The 20,724-nt window shown below is 60.8% G+C and overlaps 1 protein-coding gene across 1 annotated transcript; it reads left to right on the top strand.

Moving 5' to 3' along the window:
• Positions 1-246: 246 nt before the first annotated feature.
• Positions 247-20,205, top strand: STARD3 (StAR related lipid transfer domain containing 3). Its single transcript, XM_086626373.1, has 15 exons — positions 247-272; positions 4,823-5,102; positions 8,870-8,947; positions 9,175-9,252; positions 9,345-9,398; positions 9,501-9,618; positions 10,695-10,793; positions 11,552-11,607; positions 12,452-12,544; positions 14,006-14,068; positions 15,140-15,235; positions 15,748-15,827; positions 16,212-16,316; positions 17,642-17,735; positions 19,468-20,205. The coding sequence occupies exons 2-15, from the start codon at positions 4,887-4,889 to the stop codon at positions 19,570-19,572; spliced, it is 1,335 nt and encodes a 444-aa protein (XP_086482499.1). The 5' UTR covers positions 247-272; positions 4,823-4,886; the 3' UTR covers positions 19,573-20,205.
• The last annotated feature ends 519 nt before the right edge of the window (positions 20,206-20,724 follow it).

The raw sequence follows: 20,724 nt of genomic DNA, 5'->3' as shown, positions 1-20,724 counted from the left end.
CCCGGGGCCACTACCGACACCCCCCCCATGGGGAATGGTCCCTCCCGGCCCCACTGACCCCCCCCGGCGGGGAATGGTCTCGCCCTCCTCCCCTCGCGGGGCCTGTTCGCCCCCCCCCCCCCCCCCCCCCCCGCCCGGCCGGCAATGGTCGGTGCCGGCGCAGCCTCGCTCTGGCGTTTCGCTTCCGGGGTCAGAGGCGGCGGCGGCGCGGCGCCGGAAGCGGCTCGCGCCGGGGTCTGCTTCCGGCGGGGCCCGACACCGGGAGGCGGCAGGTACCGCGGGCGCGGCCCGGGGGGGACGGGGCGGGTGGGGGCCTCGGTGCCGGGCCCGGCAGAGCGGCCGCCGGTGCGGCCCGTCCTTGGGGGGGCCCGTTACCGGCTCCCCGGACGCTTTGGCGTCACCGGCGGGTCCGGGGCACCGGCTCGCCCCGGGACCCCTCCGTGCGGCCGCGGCCGCGCTCCGAACCCCGCCCAGCGGCGGGAGCAGCGGCTGATGCCGGTCGCGTCCTCCCGACGGCGGCTCTGCGCTCGCCCCCACGGGCACCGCCGCGTTTAAAGCCGCCCCGTGCCCGACGGCGACCGGGAGCTCCCGGCAGCGGAGATGGGGCGGCGGGGGAGGGCGGTCGGGGGGTGGGGGGCGGTCGGGGGTCCGGGCACTGCTGTTCCCTCGGTCCCGTGGCAAGCGCTGCCCCGGAGGGCTCCATCCGGAAGATCCTGCGGCGATTCCCGGTGCTGTTCGCCTCCGGGGGGGCTGCCCCGCGGCGGGGGGGTCGTGCTGGTGGTCGGCGTGTGCCGCGATCGCAGACGCCGGGGTCTCCGCCAGGACCCCGAGCGTCAGCCCGCTCCCGAGAGTCCCAGCTGGTGCCAGCGGGGGTTCGGGCGGCTGCCGAAATGGGCTGGAAATTTGGGGCGGTGGCGCGAAAATTTGGTGTGATGGTGCGAAAATTTGGGGCGGTGGCGCGAAAATTTGGGGCGGAGGCGTGAAAATTTGGGGCGGTGGTGCGAAAATTTGGTGTGATGTGTAGGATGGGGGTGTGGGTCAGGGGGTTGGGTGTAGAGAGGGGGCAGCACCCAGATGCCCGCGCTGCCAGGAGCTGGCCAGGGCTGGCTCAGCCTTTGGTGGGCAGCGGCTCAACTGGACCGACGTACGAAGCTGGGGGAAGGTGGCACACTGGTCCCCGGGACACGGCCGGTGTGCGGCTGAGCCGCTCCTGCCCTTGGCACACGGGGCACCGAGGGGTGCCACGCCAGGAGCCTGCTTCCTCCAGCTGCCCGGAGCACAGCTGGCAGGGGAGAGACTGGGCAGAGGGATTGTGAGAGAAAACAGCTGCGTGGCCGGGCTGGCTCCACGGTGCCAGGGAGGGAACGGGCTCCCCGGGGGTCTCTGTGCCCGCACCGTGTGCCCAGCGCTGTGCCCGGGCAGCGGCAGCTGCCAGGCTTCCCAGCGAGCAGCCGTTCACAGACAGACGGACGGCCTCGTCGCTCCGCGGTGCCGCGGCCGTGGTGTCAGTCTGGAGCCAGCACGGAACGTGCCCGGCGGGGTGACCGTCCCGAGCGTGGGCACAGGCTCGGGTTAGCCCTGGAAGGTGCTTTAGGGAAAGCTACGAGTTGGCACAGGGATGGCTCGCTGCGAGGCTCCATGCCATGCCCATGCCCGTGCTGTGGCATCGCAGCAGCACCTGGAGGGGCTCAGAAACCAAACAGCCTTGGCATCCTGGGGGCCTTCCGTGGTTTGCTGAAGAAGTTGGATCACTTCATGTTATTTTTGTGCCTAATTTCCTTGAATTTTGACCTTTTTGTTCTGAAGGTGCCTCTCCATGCTGGGAAGCTGTGACACACGTTGGCACCGGGTGAAACCCGTGTGGCCGGTGTCTCTGAAGGGCCCCGTGCCCCTTGCTCTCCAGGTGTAAGTCCCAGGAGAGGTGCCATGGTGGGAATTAGCTGTCGGAGCCGTCACGGGAGCTGGGAAGACACATGAAGAGGGAGTCGGGGGCGCAGGAGGGAGGGAGAAGCTGGCACGAGATGGAAAGGTTCTTGCTGCAAGACGTGTCATTAACATGCAAACACGTGCTAATGAGAAGCTCGTGATCTGAGCCTACAAGCTGGGAGTGGCAAGGGGTGACAGTGGCGAGGGGGTGGCTGGGGGGGCTGCCCTGCCCTTTGCCAGGGACACAACGTGCCTCGGCACAGACCCTGGCTCCATTTTGGTGCCCAGTGTCGCGTTGGCGCTGGGCTGGACGCTTGGACCTCTGGCAGCGCTGGGGGTTAGTGCTTGGTGTTGTCTCAGGATTTCACTGGCCACGTTGGCTTCCCGCTGGGATTCGTGGGCTCGCTGCCGACCGTGGCATCGCCTCTCATCCCTGCAGCACCTCTCGCCTCCCGCTTCGTCCTCGAAACAGGCGCTCTCGCCGGCAAAAGGAAACCGAATCCTCCCGCTGAGTCCCCAGAGCCCCTTTCTTCCTTTAACCAGAAAATCTCCGATGGGTCCCTGGCACGGGTGCCCCTCCGGGCTGCGTTACTGTCACCCGGGGTGCCCGTCCGGGCAGCGTGTGCCACTCACGCTTCCCCAGCCCGTGGTGTCGGCTGTCAGAGCCGGCGCGGCGCGGGCTGCGGAGGATGCCTGAATGCATAATACAGCACCGGGGCGCTCAATAATTTATCTGTCACCCAGCAAACGGCACGTTCGTGCACGCTCGCACCCAGCCCCTGCTCCGAGCTCTCTCCTGCCAGAGGGAGCGGTGCCAGTCGAGGGGCCTCATCCGGGCTTCAGACATTTGTGCCAAGCCCTGCTGTGTGCCACGGCGCTCTGCAGGTAGAGTCCTTGGTGCCGGTTCTTCCCCAGAAGTTGGTTGGTGCTGGTTGGTTTGGGCTGGGTGTGCTTTTGGAGGAGAGTTGGACCTCACCGGGGAGGCAGGATTTCACCGACGGGGGGGTTTAGGCTGGTGGAGCTGCACGAGGGCTCACACCGGGCACCGGTGCTGTGCCGTGTCCCCTTGCTGTGCCATGTCGCCATGCTGTGCCGGATGCCGGTGCTCTGCCGTGTCCCCAGGCTCTGCCATGTCCCTGGGCTCTGCTGGGTACCGATGCTGTGCCATGTCCCCAGTGCTGTGCCATGTCCCTGTGCTCTGCCATGTCCCCGGCACCGCCTGGCATCGGCACAGTGGTGCTGGCGAGCCTCGCTGGGTGATTTTAAAGCGCTGTGAAGGTTGCGGGGCACTGCCTAAGTGCAAAGCGGTGTTCGAGGGGCGGAGGCGGTGGCACTGCCACGGAGCAGGAGGCTGCCCGCGCGCCAGGCCATGCATTATTTAGTGCTCACAGATGTCCTCAACTTCTCCCAGTTCGAGATGGGCCCCTGGCTCGCAGCGGCGAGGGGCCGCGGTCGTTGCGGCTGATCCGAAGTGACAAGTGTTCCGGCTCCTTCTGAAGCGCCTCCGAGAGAGACGAGCGGGGACTCGACAGGAGCCCAGCTCTGTTCCCATTCCAGCCCCAGTGCTCCCCGGGGGCTGGATCCAGAATGGCCCAAAATCAGGCTCTGCTCAGCTCCCGCAGTTGCTGCAGCGTCCGGTGAGGCTCAGCGGCACCCCTGGCTTCACGTGCCCCACAGATTGCCTCTTCCCACGGGTCTGGGCGCAGTCTTGGGGCTTTTTTCCTTGGAAAATACGTGGCTGCAGCCTCCTGGGTGTTGCAAGTGTGATCTGCTGCAGACAAACAAACCTCACTTGGATCCTGGAGGGTGCAGAGCTGCTGAGGCCGTGGCCAAGGCAGCAGAGAATCTGATTTTTTTTGAGGGAAAACATCTTCGAGCAGGAGTGTTTTGCAGAGAATGAATTTGTAGCCGTGCCATTGCGGTAGGCAACTCAGAGGTGGCAGAGCCAGGGACGGACAGACCCCCGGCCTGACCTGTTCTGGCACCCTTTTTCCTTGTTTGTCTCCAGTTGCACGGGCCATTAACATAGTGGCTTCCTTGTGCGGTGCTGACGGAGAGGAAAAATCTTAATACAATGGTTGGCACGGCTGCGTGAGAGCAGCCTCAGCCCTCGACACCTCGCTCGCGCCAGGGGTGTGTGCCCGGCGCTGCCAGCCGCCGCGGCCGGGGCAGAGAGCAGCGCTTTCCCCTGCCGCCTTCCTGCTGCTCTGCGTGGCCGGAGTCGGGTGTGAAACCTGCTCCCGAAGTGAGCAGGCTCCTGTCTCGGCCGTGCGGGTGGGATCCGACGGGATGAGCGGCTCCCGGGGCTCTGTGGTTTGCCTCGTGCGACACGCCGAGCCCCTGGAGCTTGGCATCCGTCCCTGCAGAGGAGGCTGCTGTAGCTTCGGGTGGCTCCGGGATCCCGGGGACTGCTCCCTTTTGGAGCACGCGCCTCCGTGGAAACATCCTGAGGCTCCTTTTCCTGCTGCCGCAGCATCTCCATGGGGTTTGCCATCTGCTGCTCTGGCCACTGGCTCTAGCCACCAGCTTGGCTCGCCATGCTGCCCGCATGTTCTGGGTGGCTGCCCCGGGGTCCCAGGGACACTCGCTGGTGGCTCCATGGACCCCCTGCACCTCGGAGCCTTGTGCAGCCGAGTCCTCCTTCCCTGCAGTGAGCAAAGGGAAGGAGGGTCCGTGCCGGTGAACGTGGGGTGCCAGGATGGGATGGGCAGCCCTGGGTGTCTTCGCTTCGGAGATTGGCAGCCCAAAAAGCCAACGTTAGCCTTTTCCTTCAGGAACTGTGTAAACCAGACAGGATCTGGTTTGGTAATAGGAATATTTGCCTTTAGAGGGGCAGGGAAGAAGGGGTGTATCCGGAGACCCAAGGCCTGAGGGTCCCCTTCGTGTCTCCCCACAGGTGACGCGCTGGCTTGGCAGATGTTGCCCCGGCCGACGTAGGACCCGAGTGGCTTGGGCCGAGGATGAGCAAGCCGAGAGTCCCGCAGCACGACCTGGAACGCAGCCTCCCAGCCATAGCGTCCATCAGCACCTCCTTCTCCCAGCCCCAGGGCTTCTCCCCATACTGCTACTTCTCTCCGGAGAAGAGGAAAGCCATCTCGGATGTGAGAAGGACCTTCTGCCTCTTCGTCACCTTCGACCTGCTCTTCATCTCTTTGTTGTGGATAATCGAGTTGAACGTAAGTCGGGGCAAGCGAATCCGCAGAGAAGTTGCGCTTTTTGATTTCGGTTCCCTCCGCGTTAATTGCTCCTTGGGCTGAGTCCTTGTTCTTCCCGGCGCTCTGCCGGCCGCGCCGGCTGAGAAACCGCGGCACAGCTCGTGTGAACCAGAGTCCGGCTCGTTTCCTGCAGCCGGGCTGCGCCGTGGCTGGCCAGGGGCGTTACCGCCGTCACGGGTAGCACCGTGTGGCGTAGCGTGACGAGATCCCGTGGGGTCGCCGCGTTGAGCAGTTGGCCAGATTTCTCCCTTTGCCTCAAGTGAAGATGCTCGCCGTGTTGGCCAAGCGGCTGCCAGCTCCGTTGCAGCGTCTTCTCCGGGCATTGGAGGAGCGAGGTGGCATCGGGGCATTGGAGGAGCGAGGTGGCATCAGAGGAGCGAGGTGGCATCGGGGCATTGGAGGAGCGAGGTGGCATCGGGGCATTGGAGGAGCGAGGTGGCATCGGAGGAGCGAGGTGGGATCAGGGCATCAGAGGAGCGAGGTGGCATTGGGGCATTGGAGGAGTGAGGTGGCATTGGAGGAGCGAGGTGGCATCGGGCATCGGAGGAGCAAGGTGGCATCAGAGGAGCGAGGTGGGCTGTGCAGACCCTCCTCTTGCCCGCCCAGCTGTTGGGCAGAGACAGAAGAGGCTTTGAGCTTTGGTCTTGGCATGCTGCTGCTGATCTCAGCCTCTGGAATCCTGGGATGCTGCTCCACCGCGCAGGGGATGGCGAGGGGGAACACGGGGGTTTCAGTCCTCGGTGCAGGCTGCTGCTTTTGCTCCATGTGTCAGCTGTGGCAATAACCAAGGAAATCCAGTTTATTTACGTCAATCCCATCAGGTCGGAGTTACTCTCCAGGCTGTGTTTTATTTTATTTTTCCTGAACTGGTCCCGACTGGTTCCAGCCGTGCTGGCGGCGGGTTTCAGGCACTGCATGTCCTCGCGTGGAGCGACCTGAGCAGAGAGGCAAGATGAACAGATAGACCCCAGCCCTGCCGGTGTTCTGGCTTTTATCTCTCAGCGCTGGATCCTGCGCTCGCTTAGCAGCTCTTATCTCTGCCCCGTTTATCTCCCCAGTGCCCGCACTTAACAGATTGTCTCGGCCAGCAGCTCCCTCCCCTGCCCGCTGCGGCCGGCCGCGCGGCGTCGGGAGCCCGAAGAGACCCCTGTCCCCACCCTGCCTAGGAAAAACCATCCCTGGGCCAGCATTCCAGCGATGCCGACGGTGTCCAGCGTGCCTGGCTGGGACCCCGACCTCCTGCTCTTGTCCCTCTTCTCTGGGCTCTCTGGAGAGATGCTTCCTGCAAAATCCAGCCCGGGGGGATAACCCACCACGCGGTCACTGGGGTGGTTCTGAGCATGGGCCTCGCAGGTGGCCATTATGGAGTGGCTGACTGGTGATACTGGGGCCCGGAGCCGAGGTGCGGCGTGTCGAGAGCTGCCAGGACAGCTTATTCGCCTGGTTATGAAGAGCAGCAGTTTGATATCATGACTAATGCTTTTTTTATCGAACGGTTTCCTTCGCTGCGAGATAAGCCGAGCAAATTGGCCCTGGTTAAATGCCTGTTGCCTGCAAACTGCGGGTCCGCGAGCTCGCTGCTCTCAGAGATGCCTCAGACCGCTCTTCTTCCTCGTTCACCGCAGCGGCCTGTGTTTAAACCGAAAACACCTCCCAGAAATCGCAATCCAAAGTCTTCCTCGTGTCTCGTTCCTCCTGCAGCGTCTCACAGCAGAGTGCTGGTGTGGGGAAGAGGCTTTCGGTGGCAGCTCAGCAAAAGCTGGCACGAGTCCTGTTGCTGCAGATCAGACAAAGCAGAGCTGCTCTGCCCCCCTCTCCCTGGGCACTGAGCACCAGCCCTGACCTAGAGGGACCGCTTCCCGATGGCTGCCTCTTCTGTCCTTGGACTGGCTGACAAGAGGGTGCCAGGATGCCAGGCTGCCAAGAACTGGCCTGAGATCCACCAACTTGTTTCTCACAGATCATCAAACAGCTGTCAGCCCATACCAGCTTCCAGGCCAGCTGGGCTGGGTTCAAACCAATAGCCTAAAGGTGAAGCATTTGTTCCAGTTACCTGAGCCATCCGCAGCCTCGTGAACAGCCATTCCAGGCTCCCGAGAAGAGGATTTATAGTGGCAGAAGCACCAGGGCTGTCAAGCCCCCGGAGCCTCTGTGAGCTTTTTCCACACTCCCATGCAATCCCACAGAAAGCAGTTTCACCTCTCCTGGATTTCCTTGCGGTCTGTCTGTGTCTGTATGTCCTTCATCCTCCTCTCCTCCCCCTTCCCTTTGCCAATCCGTTAGACCCACCAGTTGACTTCCTCCCTCGGGTTTCCTGGAGGGCAGCTCCGTGCTGCTGTGAGCTGTGGGAAGCCAGCTGGCCTGGAAGAAAGGAGAGGGGACCCCTCGGTGCTTTACACAACGAGGACGGTTGCAGCTTAAACTCCACCAGGTTGCTGAGTGACCCCCGAGAGCCCTCGTGGGGCAGATGTTTTGACTGTCCAGCTGTGGGAGACGCTTTGCTGGTGTTACTGGAGGTGCTGGAGAAGCAGTTCCCTGCGGCTTTTCGTTTGCTCTGCGTCTCCTCCCGTGCAGTCTGTCACCTCCAGCCATGCGTGGAAGCGACGGGCACGAGTGGGAGGTGGTGTCCGACCAAGGGCTTCATGCCGTGAGAGTAGCGATGCGCCGGCGCTGGATGTGCGGAGCCGAAGGAGCGGCTTTTCGGCGTTGGAAGTGTTTAACGTGCCCGCGTGCTGCTCTGGCGCTCCTCGGGGTGAAACCAAGGGCAAAACGGGCTGTGGTGCCCGCCCGTGGTGCTGCACTGACGGATGAGCCCGCACCATGCATGCTGCAAGCGTTTGGTGCAAGGTCCTGCACGTGGGTCAGGGCAATGCCAAACACAAGTACAGACTGGGTGGAGAATGGATGGAGAGCAGCCCTGAGGAAAAGGACTGGGGAGTGCTGGTGGATGAGAAGCTCAACATGAGCCGGCAACGTGCGCTGGCAGCCCAGAAAGCCAACTGTGTCCTGGGCTGCATCCAGAGCAGCGTGGGCAGCAGGTCGAGGGAGGGGATTCTGCCCCTCTGCTCTGCTCTCGTGAGACCCCACCTGGAATACTGCGTTCAGCTCTGGGGTCCCCAACACAAGAAGGACATGGAGCAGTTGGAGCAGGGCCAGAGGAGGCCACGGAGATGATCCGAGGGCTGGAGCACCTCTGCTATGGAGACAGGCTGGGAGAGTTGGGGCTGTTCAGGCTGGAGAAGAGAAGGCTCCGGGGTGATCTTATTGCAGCCTTCCAGTGCCTAAAGGGGCTACAGGAAAGCTGGAGAGGGGCTTTGGCAACGGTGTGTAGTGACAGGACACAGGGCAATGGCTTTAAACTGAAAGAGGGGAGATTTCGATGAGATCTAAGGAAGAAATTTTTCACTCTGAGGGTGGTGAGGCACTGGCACAGGTTGCCCAGAGAAGCTGTGGCTGCCCCGTCCCTGCAAGTGTTCAAGGCCAGGCTGGATGAGGCTTTGGGCAACCTGGTGTAGTGGAGGGTGTCCCTGCCCATGGCAGAGGGGCTGGAACGAGATGATCTTTGAGGTCCCTTCCGACCCAAGCCATTCCATGATTCTATGATTTGTGTGCCTGGTGCATGCCCTGTCCCAGCGACAACCTCGGTCACCGCTCGGCCGGGTTCTTCCTACCATTAGTTCCTTATCAGCACACTCAATGGTGTTCTGGTTTCCTGTCTCCCCTTTCAGACCAAGGATGGCATTCAGAAGAACTTGAAGAATGAAATCATCGACTACAAATTTAAGAGCTCTTTCTTTGATATATTTGTGAGTATCCCAGACTGCTGCAGGTGAGGAAACAGCTTTGGAGCTGGGGGTGGCGCAGGCGAAGGCTTGGCAGGGAGGGTCTGCGTGCCGGTGGGGTTGGGGTCTCCCCGCAGCCTTGACCCCATCTGTTTAGGTGACGAGGTCCTTGGGAGCTGGCCCGTGTCCTCCCAGCTCCTGGCAGAGGGACAGGGGCGGTGACTGGTGTCCGTGGCTTCTTGTTTTTAAAGGTCTTGGCTTTCTTTCGGTTTTTTGTGCTGCTGCTGGCCTACGCGATCGTGAGGCTGCGCCACTGGTGGGTCATAGCGGTAAGAAGGCAATTTTTGCTTTCCTGTTTTTTAGTTTTCTCTCTCTGCCTGGAGTTTGGCCTGGATGTGAGACACGTAAATTTATTTTGCAGGTCACTACACTGGTATCCAGTGCCTTCCTGATTGTGAAGGTCATCCTCTCCGAGGTTGGTTTCCGTGGGCTCGCAGGGGATTGCTTTGTGCTTGTTTGATGCTGCTCTTTTCCCGTTTGTGTAAACTCCCTGTGGCTTCTGCTTTCTTCCACGCAGCTTCTGGCCAAGGGGGCTTTTGGCTATTTACTCCCTATCGTCTCATTCGTCATTGCTTGGCTAGAGACTTGGTTCCTGGATTTCAAAGTCCTAACTCAGGAAGCAGAAGAGGAACGATGTGAGTATTTTGCTCCTCTCTGGTGGGAGTTGGCAGCTGAAACTACCAGGCCTGGGGTTGCTGCTGCTTTGGCAGCACCTTGACAGATATGACATTTATGGAGAAGTGATCTCCAGGCTGGCTGTGACGGTAAGCACTTGACTCAATTCTGTTATGGTATAGAAGTCCCTTCAGGGGAAGAAAATACCAGATTATAAAAGGCATCTTTTAATTGAGTGGAGAAAAACATGCCAGATTTCCCCAATGTCTGGATCCTGAAGCCAGATGTGTTGGAAGGAGAGCTCACCTCCGCGTTGGAGAAAATGTTTTGAAACAGTGGGACAGGTGCCAGGCGGACTGTTGGACTCTGGATATCTGTCTCCAGATCTGGGCTGGAGACCTTTGAAAGAGGATTGCTGCAGTCACAGACACGTTACAGGGGCGCGGCGTGAGTTATGGGGTGTGAAATTTTACAGCCTCTGGTCGCCGAGGTCAGACTAAACGGGGATCGAGTCTGACCTAATGCTTTACAAAAACTTCCCGGGCTCCTTCTAGGGAGCGGGTGCTCAGCCCGGGCTGGCACAGCTGCCCTGCCCGTTCCTAAAGCAGCAAAAGGAGTTTGTCGCTCTCCCGGTCTTAACTGGCGGAACAGGACTGGGAAATGGCACGTAAACGAAGGAGCATTTGTCAAGCAGAGCTCGACCAGAAATGCACTGACTGCCTGGAAAACACCAGAGGATGTTTGGGTCTTGCAAGGAGGCTTTAAGATGAAAAATGATCAAGTGTTTAATGCCTCTATTGGATTAGGCTCAGGTTCCAAATTGCTTCCAGGGGAAGCTCTTATTTAATTAGATGCTTAATCGCCTTTGGATTTGACAGGCAAAAGAGCCCATTGATCTCCATGCAGATAAAACGTCTCAAACAAAAGATGAGGCAACAGGAGCTGAAAAGCTTGTGGGCTGGCTGGTGTCAGCGCGAAAAGACTGGCTCTATCTGGAAGAAAGTGCCTGGGAGGGCGGTGGAGTAGGGGTGGGTGTGGTGGGGCCCCCCCGGGACCCCTTGGTGGTGTGTGTAAAACCTGGTGCTTTGGTTCGCAGGGTACCTGGCAGCCCAGGCTGCAGCCTCTCGCGGTCCCCTGCTCTACTCCGGAGCCCTTTCCGAGGGGCAGTTCTACTCCCCACCGGAGTCCTTCGCAGGTAAGACGTGCTCTCCTCCCCCTCTGCCGTCACCTCGCCGGCAGCCGGGCCGCCTCGTTTCCCGAGCTTGTTCCCCTCGTGACTTTCCTCCTGGGTCTCCTCACTTCTATAATTGCCTCCTCCCTCAGCTCTGTCTCATTATCCCGGCCCTTGGCAGCGGTGGGTGGCAGGGCCTCCAAGAACTGACACTGCAAAACAGGCTCCCCTCTCCTCGCGCTGCGCCTGTGCCCGGCCAGGGGAGGCACGGCCACGCTCTCTCCGTGCCATCTGCGGAGCGGTCGCGCTCAGCCCCACGCGCCTGGCTTCGGCTTTGTGGGAAACCAGAGCTTTTTGTGGTCTTGGGATTAAATGCTCTTTAGCTGCCGCTAAAGTACTTGAAAAACGCTGCCCTCGGGAGGAGGGCACAGGGGGCGAGTTGCCACAAGCAGGTGAGGACGAGAGCTGGCAGCGTGCCACTGCCCTGTGGCACTGCCTCGTGCCAGCTCCGGTGACCTCCCCTGCTCAGGAGCGAGGAGACGTCAGCCGGAGCAGTTGTCTCGGTGTAGCTGACACCCGGGTCGTGCTCAGCCTTCCGGAGAGCAGAGCAGAGGCGTTCGGGGAGGCAGAGCCTGGGCTGTGCCAAGGTCGTCCCCACTGACAGCCCTTCCCACCAGACAGGGCACGGGCATCGGACGCTGTCCGTCCCCACGAGAAGGTCAGAGGGAGATTGTCCAAGAGGGATCTTCATCAACCGTGTGTTAATTATGTGCTTCTCCTAGGGTCGGACAACGAGTCGGACGAGGAAGGTGTGGGGAGGAAGGCGTTGACAGCTCAGGTACACAAGGGCAGCGTGGCTCGAGGTGGGCTGTCCCTGCCCGCGGGCTTCGGGCTGACCCAGGGCTATGGGAGTCTCTGACGACCCTGCAGCCCCATCAGGGTGCTGTGTCTGCAGAGCACTGGGTGCTGCTGTCCCTCATTCCACAGCCTTCTGGTCCAGGGAGGTTTGGCTGAGGAGCAATGCTTGCCCCTTGGCACCAGCCTCTTCCCCATGCGCCCCAGAACCGGTGGCATTGCGGCCGCTGCGGGAGGGGGGTTCTCTGGGTAACACCTGACGTTAACCCACTTCCCCAGGGCTGCGTGCCCTCCCCTGTGGCATCCCGCAGGGATGTGGTTCTGGCTCTGCCTCCTGCCTGTCCCTCTCTCCCCGTCCCTCCTCGGTCCCTGGTTCCGTGGTCACACCCCGAGAAGGGCATCGCCTCCGCCGTCCCCGCTGATCCATGGCTCGCGGGGTGGTCCTTCACCTCCCCGAAGCCTGGCTGGGCACGGGCTGCTTTGTGCTCTGTTCCAAGTGGTTCTGCTGCCGTTCAGCCCCGGCTCTGGCACCTCCGCAGAAGGAAGCTCTGCGCATCTCGGAGCCCTTTGCCTGCTGGAAACCCTTACGTTAAGGCGGGAGACGCGCTGGTAGGCGCAGCTGGTGTGTGGATACAAGCCAGGGCAGGGAGTGTGACTTTCAGCTCCAAAATGAGGCCTCTGTGACCCAAATTAAGAGATTTCTGCGGCGTGGTGATGGGAGCTATCCGATTTTCCTCTGGCAGCACTGGGAGGGGGGTAGCCAGCCTTGCACACGCGCTTCAGGCTTTCTGCAAACCCAGCTAACAAAATACTCGCTTCTCTCCTAGGAGAAAGAGTACGTCCGGCAAGGCAAAGATGCAATGGAGGTTGTGGACCAAATCCTCGCCCAGGAGGAGAACTGGAAGTTCGAGAAAAACAATGCAAGTGTCGTCCCCCCCCGCCCCACCTGCCGGGCAGCGCTGCCGGCAGAAAGCACGGATGGCTTAGCAAAAACGGGAGGACAAACGAGGCTTTTGAAACCTCCTTGCGACATGAAAAATTAACAAGCGTTACAATTACCTGATTGAATTAGGAATCTATTCCAGTTCAGCTAAATGTAAAATCCCCTCTTATTTAATTAGACGTTTAATTGCCTTCTTGTTTGACAGGAGAGAGCCCAGCACTCCTCCCTCTAGCCGGCAGGCGGGCAGGGGCGGCGGGCTCACCTTTGGTAGGCGTTGGGATGCGGAGCCGTGGCCGCCGGCGTGGCGAGCAGCGGAGGCACGCTGGCACGGCGGCGGTGCCGGAGGGGCCCCGCGGCTGCAGCTTCTGCACTTGCCCAGCAGCGAGGTGCCTTTGAGCATCCCAGGGAGACCAAGTCAAGCTGGGCTCTGGTCTTTCTGGCCAGCTTTGGCCCACCTGGGAGCAGGCACAGACTGGTCCTTCCACCTCCAAAGCCGTTTGTGGCCCCCCTTCCCCAGGACAGGGACCTTTTGGTGCTGGGTTGTGAATTGGGGACGTCTCTCTGCCTTATGTCTCTCCACTGTGGCTTTGCCAAAGGGGTCTGCAAGTCACACCTCTTGCTTCAGGCAGCATGGAGGTGCACAAAGCAAAGTGGGCCCTGCCCTGCCTCTTTCCTCACTGTCCTGGTTCATTCCCAGAGCTACAGCAGAGTTTTCCAGGGTACCTAGAGCTCCTTTTCCTTCTCTGAAGGGTGGAAAGAAAGGGTGTCTCTGCCCCCATAAACCAACCCTGCGCGCTGCTTGTGGGCTCGCAGCACGATTGGGGTGAGAGTCCTGCAAACTGCAGTCTCATCTGGTGTTTAAAATTCCCCTGTCAAGTGATCCATTGTCTGATGCCAAACTAGCTGGGCAGATTGTTTTCTTTATCCAAAGGGGGATGGATTTAAATAGACTAATCAGAGTTTAACACAGGGCTAATGATGAAAGGTTATCATCTGTCCATCCCTAACCCCTCCAGGGAGTCTCTTCTCAGATGTAGGTAACAACAGCAGTGTTGGCAAACTAACCCCTTTCCCCTACCCTGGTGTTGGTAGCTTGCTACAAAGAGAATGTGACCTTGACGTGGGGTTTGCAGGCTGGCATGGGGCGGATTCTTTTTCTGTCTCATCACTGCTGCCTCCCTGGGTACTGTTTTGTTGATGGAAATTTGTGCATGTGCATCTGAAACGTGCTCGGTGCAGTTCCCATGCTGAGGTCGCTGCCTGGTGTCGGGGGGGGACACGGGGGGCAGTTGGGGGCTGGAGAGGGTCCTTCGGAACGACACGTGGGGCCGGACGGCTCCCGCAGCCGCAGCCTTTGCGGACGAGCAGACTTGGGCGCGTAGAGAAGCGATTTATTTTGCGAGCGTGAATGTAACGAGATTTCTTATTTCTTGCACAGGACTTTGGTGACGTTGTTTACACTTTCGAAATACCTTTCCATGGCAAGACCTTTATTTTAAAGGTAAGAACCTTCTTGGATCACTTCCTTAGTCTGTGTGGTACAGGCAAGGAGCCACTGCTCTGCTCGGAGCCACGGCTCAGCTTTCACACTGTCTCCTGGACCTGGTAGGACAGGTCAGGCTGCAAAGCTCACTCCCTTTGCTTGAGACAGATGAACTGCACTGCACGCTCTAGGGAATCTCTCCAGGAAAGCCCCTTGGCTGGCAGACAAACTCCCCAGCAAATATTCTGGGCCCCAGTCTCTGCTGGTAGAAGTGGGAGCAGGTGACTGCAAGACTCGCTTCCAACCCCAGCGTCTAGGACTAATCTGACCAAGGAGGCTAATTGCAACTAATTGCCAGCAAGACCAGGGCTGAGCGTGCGTCTGCTGCCGCCTGGCATCGAGAAGAGCCGCTTGGAAGCGCCTTGCTCCGTGCCCTCTCGCCGGAGTGGCTTGGCTGTAAACCACGCTTTAATGAAGCGTTGGTGCTGCGGTGGCTTTTCTTTGTTCCAGTGCATATGTTGCCTTGCTGGCAGGAGCTGCCAATGGAGCAGCTCTGTATTCTGGAGGAAAAGCTGGATGGTCCCACTTTACTGCATTAACCGTTCGCCTCCAAAGATCCCCTGTCCCACGGGGACGCGGAGAAATGAATATTGTCTGTGCTGGAGCTCAGAAGAGCTTTTCAGCAACTTCCCGAAGCAATCGTGCCCGCAGCAGAACTGCTGATAAAAGCGGGGTGATGGTGGGAGAGGAGCCAGCCTGAGTCAGCCCCCAGGTCCGTCTGCGTCGCCGTGTTACGGACAGACGGACGTTTGCCCTCTCTGACGCCGGCACGGACCTTGGCAGGCGGCAGTTGGGCGGCTGCTGAAACCTGAGGTCTGCCCCAACGTGTGCCCTCCAGGCCCCTGGGCACGAGAGCACCGTGGCAGAGGGGTGACAGGCTTGGCTCTGCCTGCGCTTGAGCCAGGCCAGCCTCGCCGCTCCCCTCCCCTGTTATCCCAGTTGTTCTTTGTGATCTGCCCTACGTTCCTTAAAAATAATCTTACCAAGGTGTAGCTGGGGACTGGCTAACTGCTCTGGCTCTGTCCTCAGGCTTTCCTGCAGTGCTCTGCTGAAACAGTTTACCAGGAGGTTATTCTCCAGCCTGAGAAGATGATCCTGTGGAACAGAACAGTGGCAGCTTGCCAGGTGAGCGTGCCGGACAAAGATGGCTTAATCACAGGAGCTCCTTAGAGCGGAGAGATGGAGCTTCCCAGTCCAACACCGGCTGTCGGCGGTGCCCAGGCCCTACTGGAGCTTAGCTGGATCCGAGTCACTGAGGCGTTAAATCTCCGCCGCTCAGCCGTACGATCCGAATGCTCCGCGGTAGCCAGCTGCATGCGTGTGCCCATCCAAACGCCCATGAGGTGGGCAGGGAGATGGGCCAGCGGCTGAGCCAAGCCTGCTTTTGCTCAGTAGGGTTTGGGCGTTCTGCGCCGTTGGTGTGGGGGGGGTCGGAAAGGCAAAGGGGCAGAAGCCCGACCTGTGCACGCGCTGCCGGAGAGCTCATCCTCCTCGGCCGCAGGGCAGCTGCTAAAGACGCTGGGGTTGCTTTGAATCCCAGTGCTGGTTCAGAGGAGGGTCCATATCACCCAGCTGTTGGCACGTGCAGACCTGCAGGCACAGTCTGAGGAAACCTCTTTTCTTTTTTCCCTCCCCAGATTTTGCAGCGGGTTGAAGACAACACGATCGTCTCGTACGACGTGGCAGCTGGGGCTGCCGGCGGTGTCGTTTCCCCGAGGTCAGTTGATTCCACTGTCTGTTTTGTACTGAGCCCCTAAACACCCTCCGAAAATACGGAGAGAAGCGTCTGCCGGGAGCGAGAACACCCTGCCCCGGCGCTGGCGGGCTGGGGGCTGCCAGTGCCAGGGCTGGCTCAGCGGGCAGCGCTCCCAAAGGCACGGAGCCCCTGAAGTCTCCTCCAGATGTTTCTGGCAGGAGTCTCGGAGCTCCAAATCTGTCTCGGTCGGTCGGTCTCCCGGCTGACAACGCTGCGCTGTGCTTTGTCCGGGTGGTGACATACCTCTGCCACAGCCTTTCCCAGCAGTCCGGAGAGCGGGATCTGCTCCTTCAGAGTCCTGTTGTTGCACGTTTTAAAGCAGTCGGTGCCCTTTTCTTTGCTTAGGGATTTCGTGAACGTGCGCCGGATCGAGCGGAGGAGAGACAGGTACATTTCCTCAGGGATGTCGACCACGCACAGCCTGAAGCCTCCGCTCTCCAAGTATGTCAGGTAAGAGGCAGGTCCTGTTTTTTGAGCTGGGATCTGACACACGCGCTTTGCTTAAGCTTGGGGCAAAGAGCCACTTAAATGAAAACCCTGCTGTCTCCCTGGCAGCCTTGGCAGGAAGCTAATCTGTTCGTGGAACTAAACCTTGCTTCCCTTGTTCTTTTTCCTTTGTTAAAGAAACTCTCTGTGCTGTTCAGCGTTGCTCAGGCGTTTCCCAGCTCTCTGCTCAGGGGAGTGGAGGGGCTGACCAGTAACAGCACAAACCCCAACCCAGTCTGCATCCTGTTTATGTAACAGTTAATTCCCAAACAGGGCCAGCTGCCATTCCTGAGGGGCAGTAAACAGCTGACTGTGGCTCGCTTGGAGCCTCTCGGATGCCTTTTGCTTCTCGTAAGCCGGTCACTTACTGACTTTAAAGGCTGCAGACGTTGAGAGATGTTCCTGTGGGTGAAACAAGCTGCGTCAGGATGGACTGGCTCCCGAAGTGTCGGCAGGTCTCTGGCCTCTCCCCTTCCACAGGGACAGCTTCGCCCGGCTGGTGACGGATCTCGGCGGGGTTGGTCTCGTCGAACAAGGACTCCTTGTTACTGTCGGCCCCGGTGCCTGGGGCCCAGCTGTGCCACTTCGTGTACTGACTTTGTTTTTCCTAATAATCTGGTTAAAGTAATTGACATTTTAACTCAGAGCCGTTATAGCTGCCTCAGTCTATTTAAGAGCTGGGGACTTCAGGGCCTAGAAAAATCTTTTTCCAAATCTATGCAGCAAAAATAGCGTGTTCCTGAGCAGGGAAGGGAAATCTGTATTTGGGCTGTGTGTGTGAGCGCAGCTCTCGTTTCTGAGACGGATCAGATGGTGTGAAGAAGGATCTGGGGGCTGTAGTGACAAGGCTCCCCGTGCCGAGCCTGTCCTGAGGTTTCCCCCGGCCACTCAGCTTTCCTGGGACCTCTTGTTTGCCCCCATTTCCACAGGGCTGTGCCTCAGGAACCTCCCTGCGGGGAAGAGCCAGTGTTGGCTGGGCTGGCACAGTCCAGAGGCAGAGGCTGCTTCTCAGCCCTGCGGCAGCCCTGGCACCACCGCTGCCAAGGCACCTGTGGGAAACCTGCCTTGCCGTGCTCGCTCGTGTGCCCGCAGCCAAAGCAGACGCCTTCCCGGGCACTCTGTGCATCTGCTCTTACCCCGCCGGGCTCTAGTCCTCGCTGCCAGGCGGAGGGGGTGCTGGCTGCTGCCGCAGGAGTGAGCGCAGGATCGGTGCGGTGCGCCCCAGAGCATTGGAAAACGGCTTTTCAGCCGCCCCCGGCTCTGACTCTGCGCTCTCGGGTTCTCCGCAGGGGTGAGAACGGGCCCGGAGGATTCATCGTGCTGAAATGTCCCAGCAACCCCAGGGTCTGCACGTTCATCTGGATTCTCAACACGGACCTGAAGGTAACGGCAGCTCTTCGCTGATGGGTGGGCGCTGCGGCTGTATCCCGTCCCCGGCAGAGCTCACCAGCGGGCTCCGGCAGCGCCGGCTGCGTGCTGAGGACCTGCCCTGTGTTCCCAGCAGCTGCGGCCCTGCTGCTGGCTGCTTCTGAAAGTGGCTCGGAATCAAAGGCTGCCCTAAAGGGACTCGAGTTTTGCAGGTGGAGGTTAAACACTGGAGGAAAATCGCCCTCTTTCCCCCTGAAGCTGTCCCAGTGTGAGGTGGGGAAGCTCATCCATACTTGGCAGAGATCTTGCTCAGGGGTTTCACGTCCCTGTGTGCAGGACTGGGGCAAAGAGGAGGTTTTTTTTTTCCCTCTTTGGGGACCAGAAATAGTTGGGCGTGTGAAATATTGTCTGGCTGTTTGCTCACCCCTGCACGCCCTGCTCCCAGACATCCCAGTTCAAACACAACCACCCCGGAGCGCGCGGGGCTGTGTCCGCACCCGGGGGAACGGCACTTCGGCCGCGCGAGATGACCCAGATCTGGAGCTGTTTGCGGAGCTGCGTGTCGAGCCCTTGCTGGTGGCCCGGACAAAAGGGAGCCGGGCTGGGGCGGATGCGGGGAGCGGAGCTGGTCCGTGTTCCTCCTCCGCTGAAGGTTGACGTGGTAACGGCGCTGCAGCAGCGAGCACAAAGGCTCCATTCATCAGCGCTCTGCTGCAAAGCTGCGCGGCCCCCTCCCCTCCCACGTCCCTCCCTCCCTCCCCACGAAGGCGAGCGGCTCCTGCCCGCCTTGGGAAACACTTTGGGAAGGGGTTTGCAGGAGCGTTTGCCCGGGCAGCGAAAGCCGGGGCAGGGCAGAGCGCAGCCCCCTGCCCCTTTGCACCGCAGACGTGTTTTCCGCGGATCTGGCTCTTCCGCCGCTCCGTGCCGCCTGCGTTCGGAGGGGTGACGGGCCCCCTCGGTTGTTTGGGATGGGGCTCGGAAAGGAAAGATGTTCCTTGTGCTTCCCGGGCCGGAGGGCACTCGCCCACCGCCCGCCTCCGCTGCTGGAAGAAATGCCGTAGCGGCCGAGCTATTAATAACCCGCCCAGCAACTGCTCCCACCATCTTCCCGAAGGGCTCTGCCAGCGCCCAGACCCCTCGTCCGCGCTGCCTCGCTATTTCCTTTGGCCCTGAAGGAGTATTTATAGCACATGGCTCATCCCTTCCTCTGCCGGAGGGTGGGAATTACACACGTGTGTGTGGTTGTGTCCGTGACGGAGCTTCGCCCCAGAGCTCGTTTCAGGGAAGTGTCTGAAATGGCCCCTGGACCGACGGTCCCACCATCTGACCCGCCGGCGCAGAGAAAACCTGCTCCAGGGAAAGCTCGCTGCCTCCTGCCCCGGGGGGGCCCTCCCGTGCCTACCTGCCCCCCAGGACAGGCAGAGCAGCCGTCCCCACCCTGCGCAAGCTCCCAGCGCTGCCTCAGCTGCCTTCCCCCGCAGAGCCCAGGGATTATTTTCTTCTTAATTTTCTTCTTCGTAACAGAGCGCGGGCCGAGGCGGTTGGGCTTGAGTCGTGCGGGGCTTTTTTAGAGGAATCAAAACGCCTTTTCAGTTCCTCCCCCGGAGCGAGCTCCCCGAAAGCGGCAGCTCCCCGCCGCGGCACCGGTGCACCCCGGGATGCCACCGCCGGCTCGGGATGGCTCCAGCCCCGAGCCCGCCGATGCCCTGGCACTGCCCTGACTTACAGCTCCGTGGTTTCCCCGCAGGGTCGGCTGCCACGGTACCTGATCCACCAGAGCCTGGCCGCCACCATGTTCGAGTTCGCCTTCCACCTGCGCCAGCGGGTCAGCGAGCTTTCCGGCAAGCCGTGAGCAGCGGGGACCTGCCCTCGCTGGACGTTCCTCTGCCCCCTCTCCTCTGGGCACAGCCAGCACAGGACCCTGCGGCCCCCCAGGGCCTCGCCGTGCCCCCCCCCGGGGGGAGGATGCCCCGTACTAACAGTGCTGAGATGAGGCTGGGGGTGCTCAGCTCCTTCTCCCTCGCCTGGGCCCTGAAACCACTGACTGTTGTGTGCCAAACCCCTGCCCTGCCCTCCTCTGGGTCCGGCCTCCCCCTGCCCCTCACCCAGGGGTTGGGGGCTCATCTGTGACCCCCAGACTCCTCTACTTGTGCCCCGGTTTGATGAGAAAGAGGGGCCCGAGGAGAAGGGCGCGTTACACTGCTCCGTCCCCTCTCACTGTGTCCGGCCGGAGCCCTGTGCCAGGCTGTGCCCCTCCAGGCAGGGGGCAGCTCGTGCCCAGCTCACGGCCATCGTCCCCCCAAGGGCTGTGCCCCCCACCTGGCTCCCTGCAGGAAGGGATGGGGGGATCCGTGCAGGAGCCCCCTCCCAGACTATTCCCTGGTGTTCTGGGCTGCCCAAGCTGTCCCTTGGGTCCCCCCCACCCCCAGCTGCAGCTCCCGGCGGAGGCAGGGAGCAATTTGCCTTAAGCAGAGACTTTTATCCTTTTTGGGGGGGGTGGGGGGTGCGGGGGCGACTGCGGCTTCTTTCTACCTGTGAGCGCCGGTGCCGTGTTCCGCGCTATAAAGGGAAACAGCGCCAAGCCGCCCGCACGCGGGGGCACATGCTGGCAGCGCTGCGGGGAGGGGGCAGCGCCCGCGCCGGGCCCCCCGGGCTCTCTGCCCACCCCAGCCTGGGGGTCCGACCCCCCCCATGCCTGCGAGGGGTGGCACCTCGGGCCGCTACCTGTCCGAATTAAAAGCCTTGCACTGTTTGCAGCTCCTTGTTTTCCACCTTTGTAGCCCGAGCGGATAAAAGTGAGGAGGGGACGTGGGGCTGGGGCCAGCCCGAAGCCCCCCAGGCTCAAAGGACGAGTCCTCCGGGCTCCTTTGGCCACTGGCCATGGGCGGCACCCATGGTGGCACTGCCAGCTCCTGGGCATCGGCGTGGAGCATCCGCACCCACACCAGTCACCCTGGGGCAAAGGTTTCCCTGAACATCCCCCAGCCCTGGGTCGTTTCCCCTG

Source organism: Tauraco erythrolophus, chromosome 25 (genome assembly GCF_009769465.1).
Source record: "Tauraco erythrolophus isolate bTauEry1 chromosome 25, bTauEry1.pri, whole genome shotgun sequence".
NCBI classification, from domain to species: domain Eukaryota; kingdom Metazoa; phylum Chordata; class Aves; order Musophagiformes; family Musophagidae; genus Tauraco; species Tauraco erythrolophus.
Note: the sequence above shows the minus strand (reverse complement) of the source record. Positions and strands in the feature narration are given on the sequence as shown.

Bases quoted from the DNA above. Each gene is read 5' to 3' on its own strand.
- STARD3 (XM_086626373.1), top strand. From the start codon at position 4,887: ATGAGCAAGCCGAGAGTCCCGCAGCACGACCTGGAACGCAGCCTCCCA. The intron at 10,794-11,551 runs GTAAGACGTGCT...TGCTTCTCCTAG, and splicing joins CCCACCGGAGTCCTTCGCAG to GGTCGGACAACGAGTCGGAC. The intron at 16,317-17,641 runs GTAAGAGGCAGG...GGTTCTCCGCAG, and splicing joins CCGCTCTCCAAGTATGTCAG to GGGTGAGAACGGGCCCGGAG.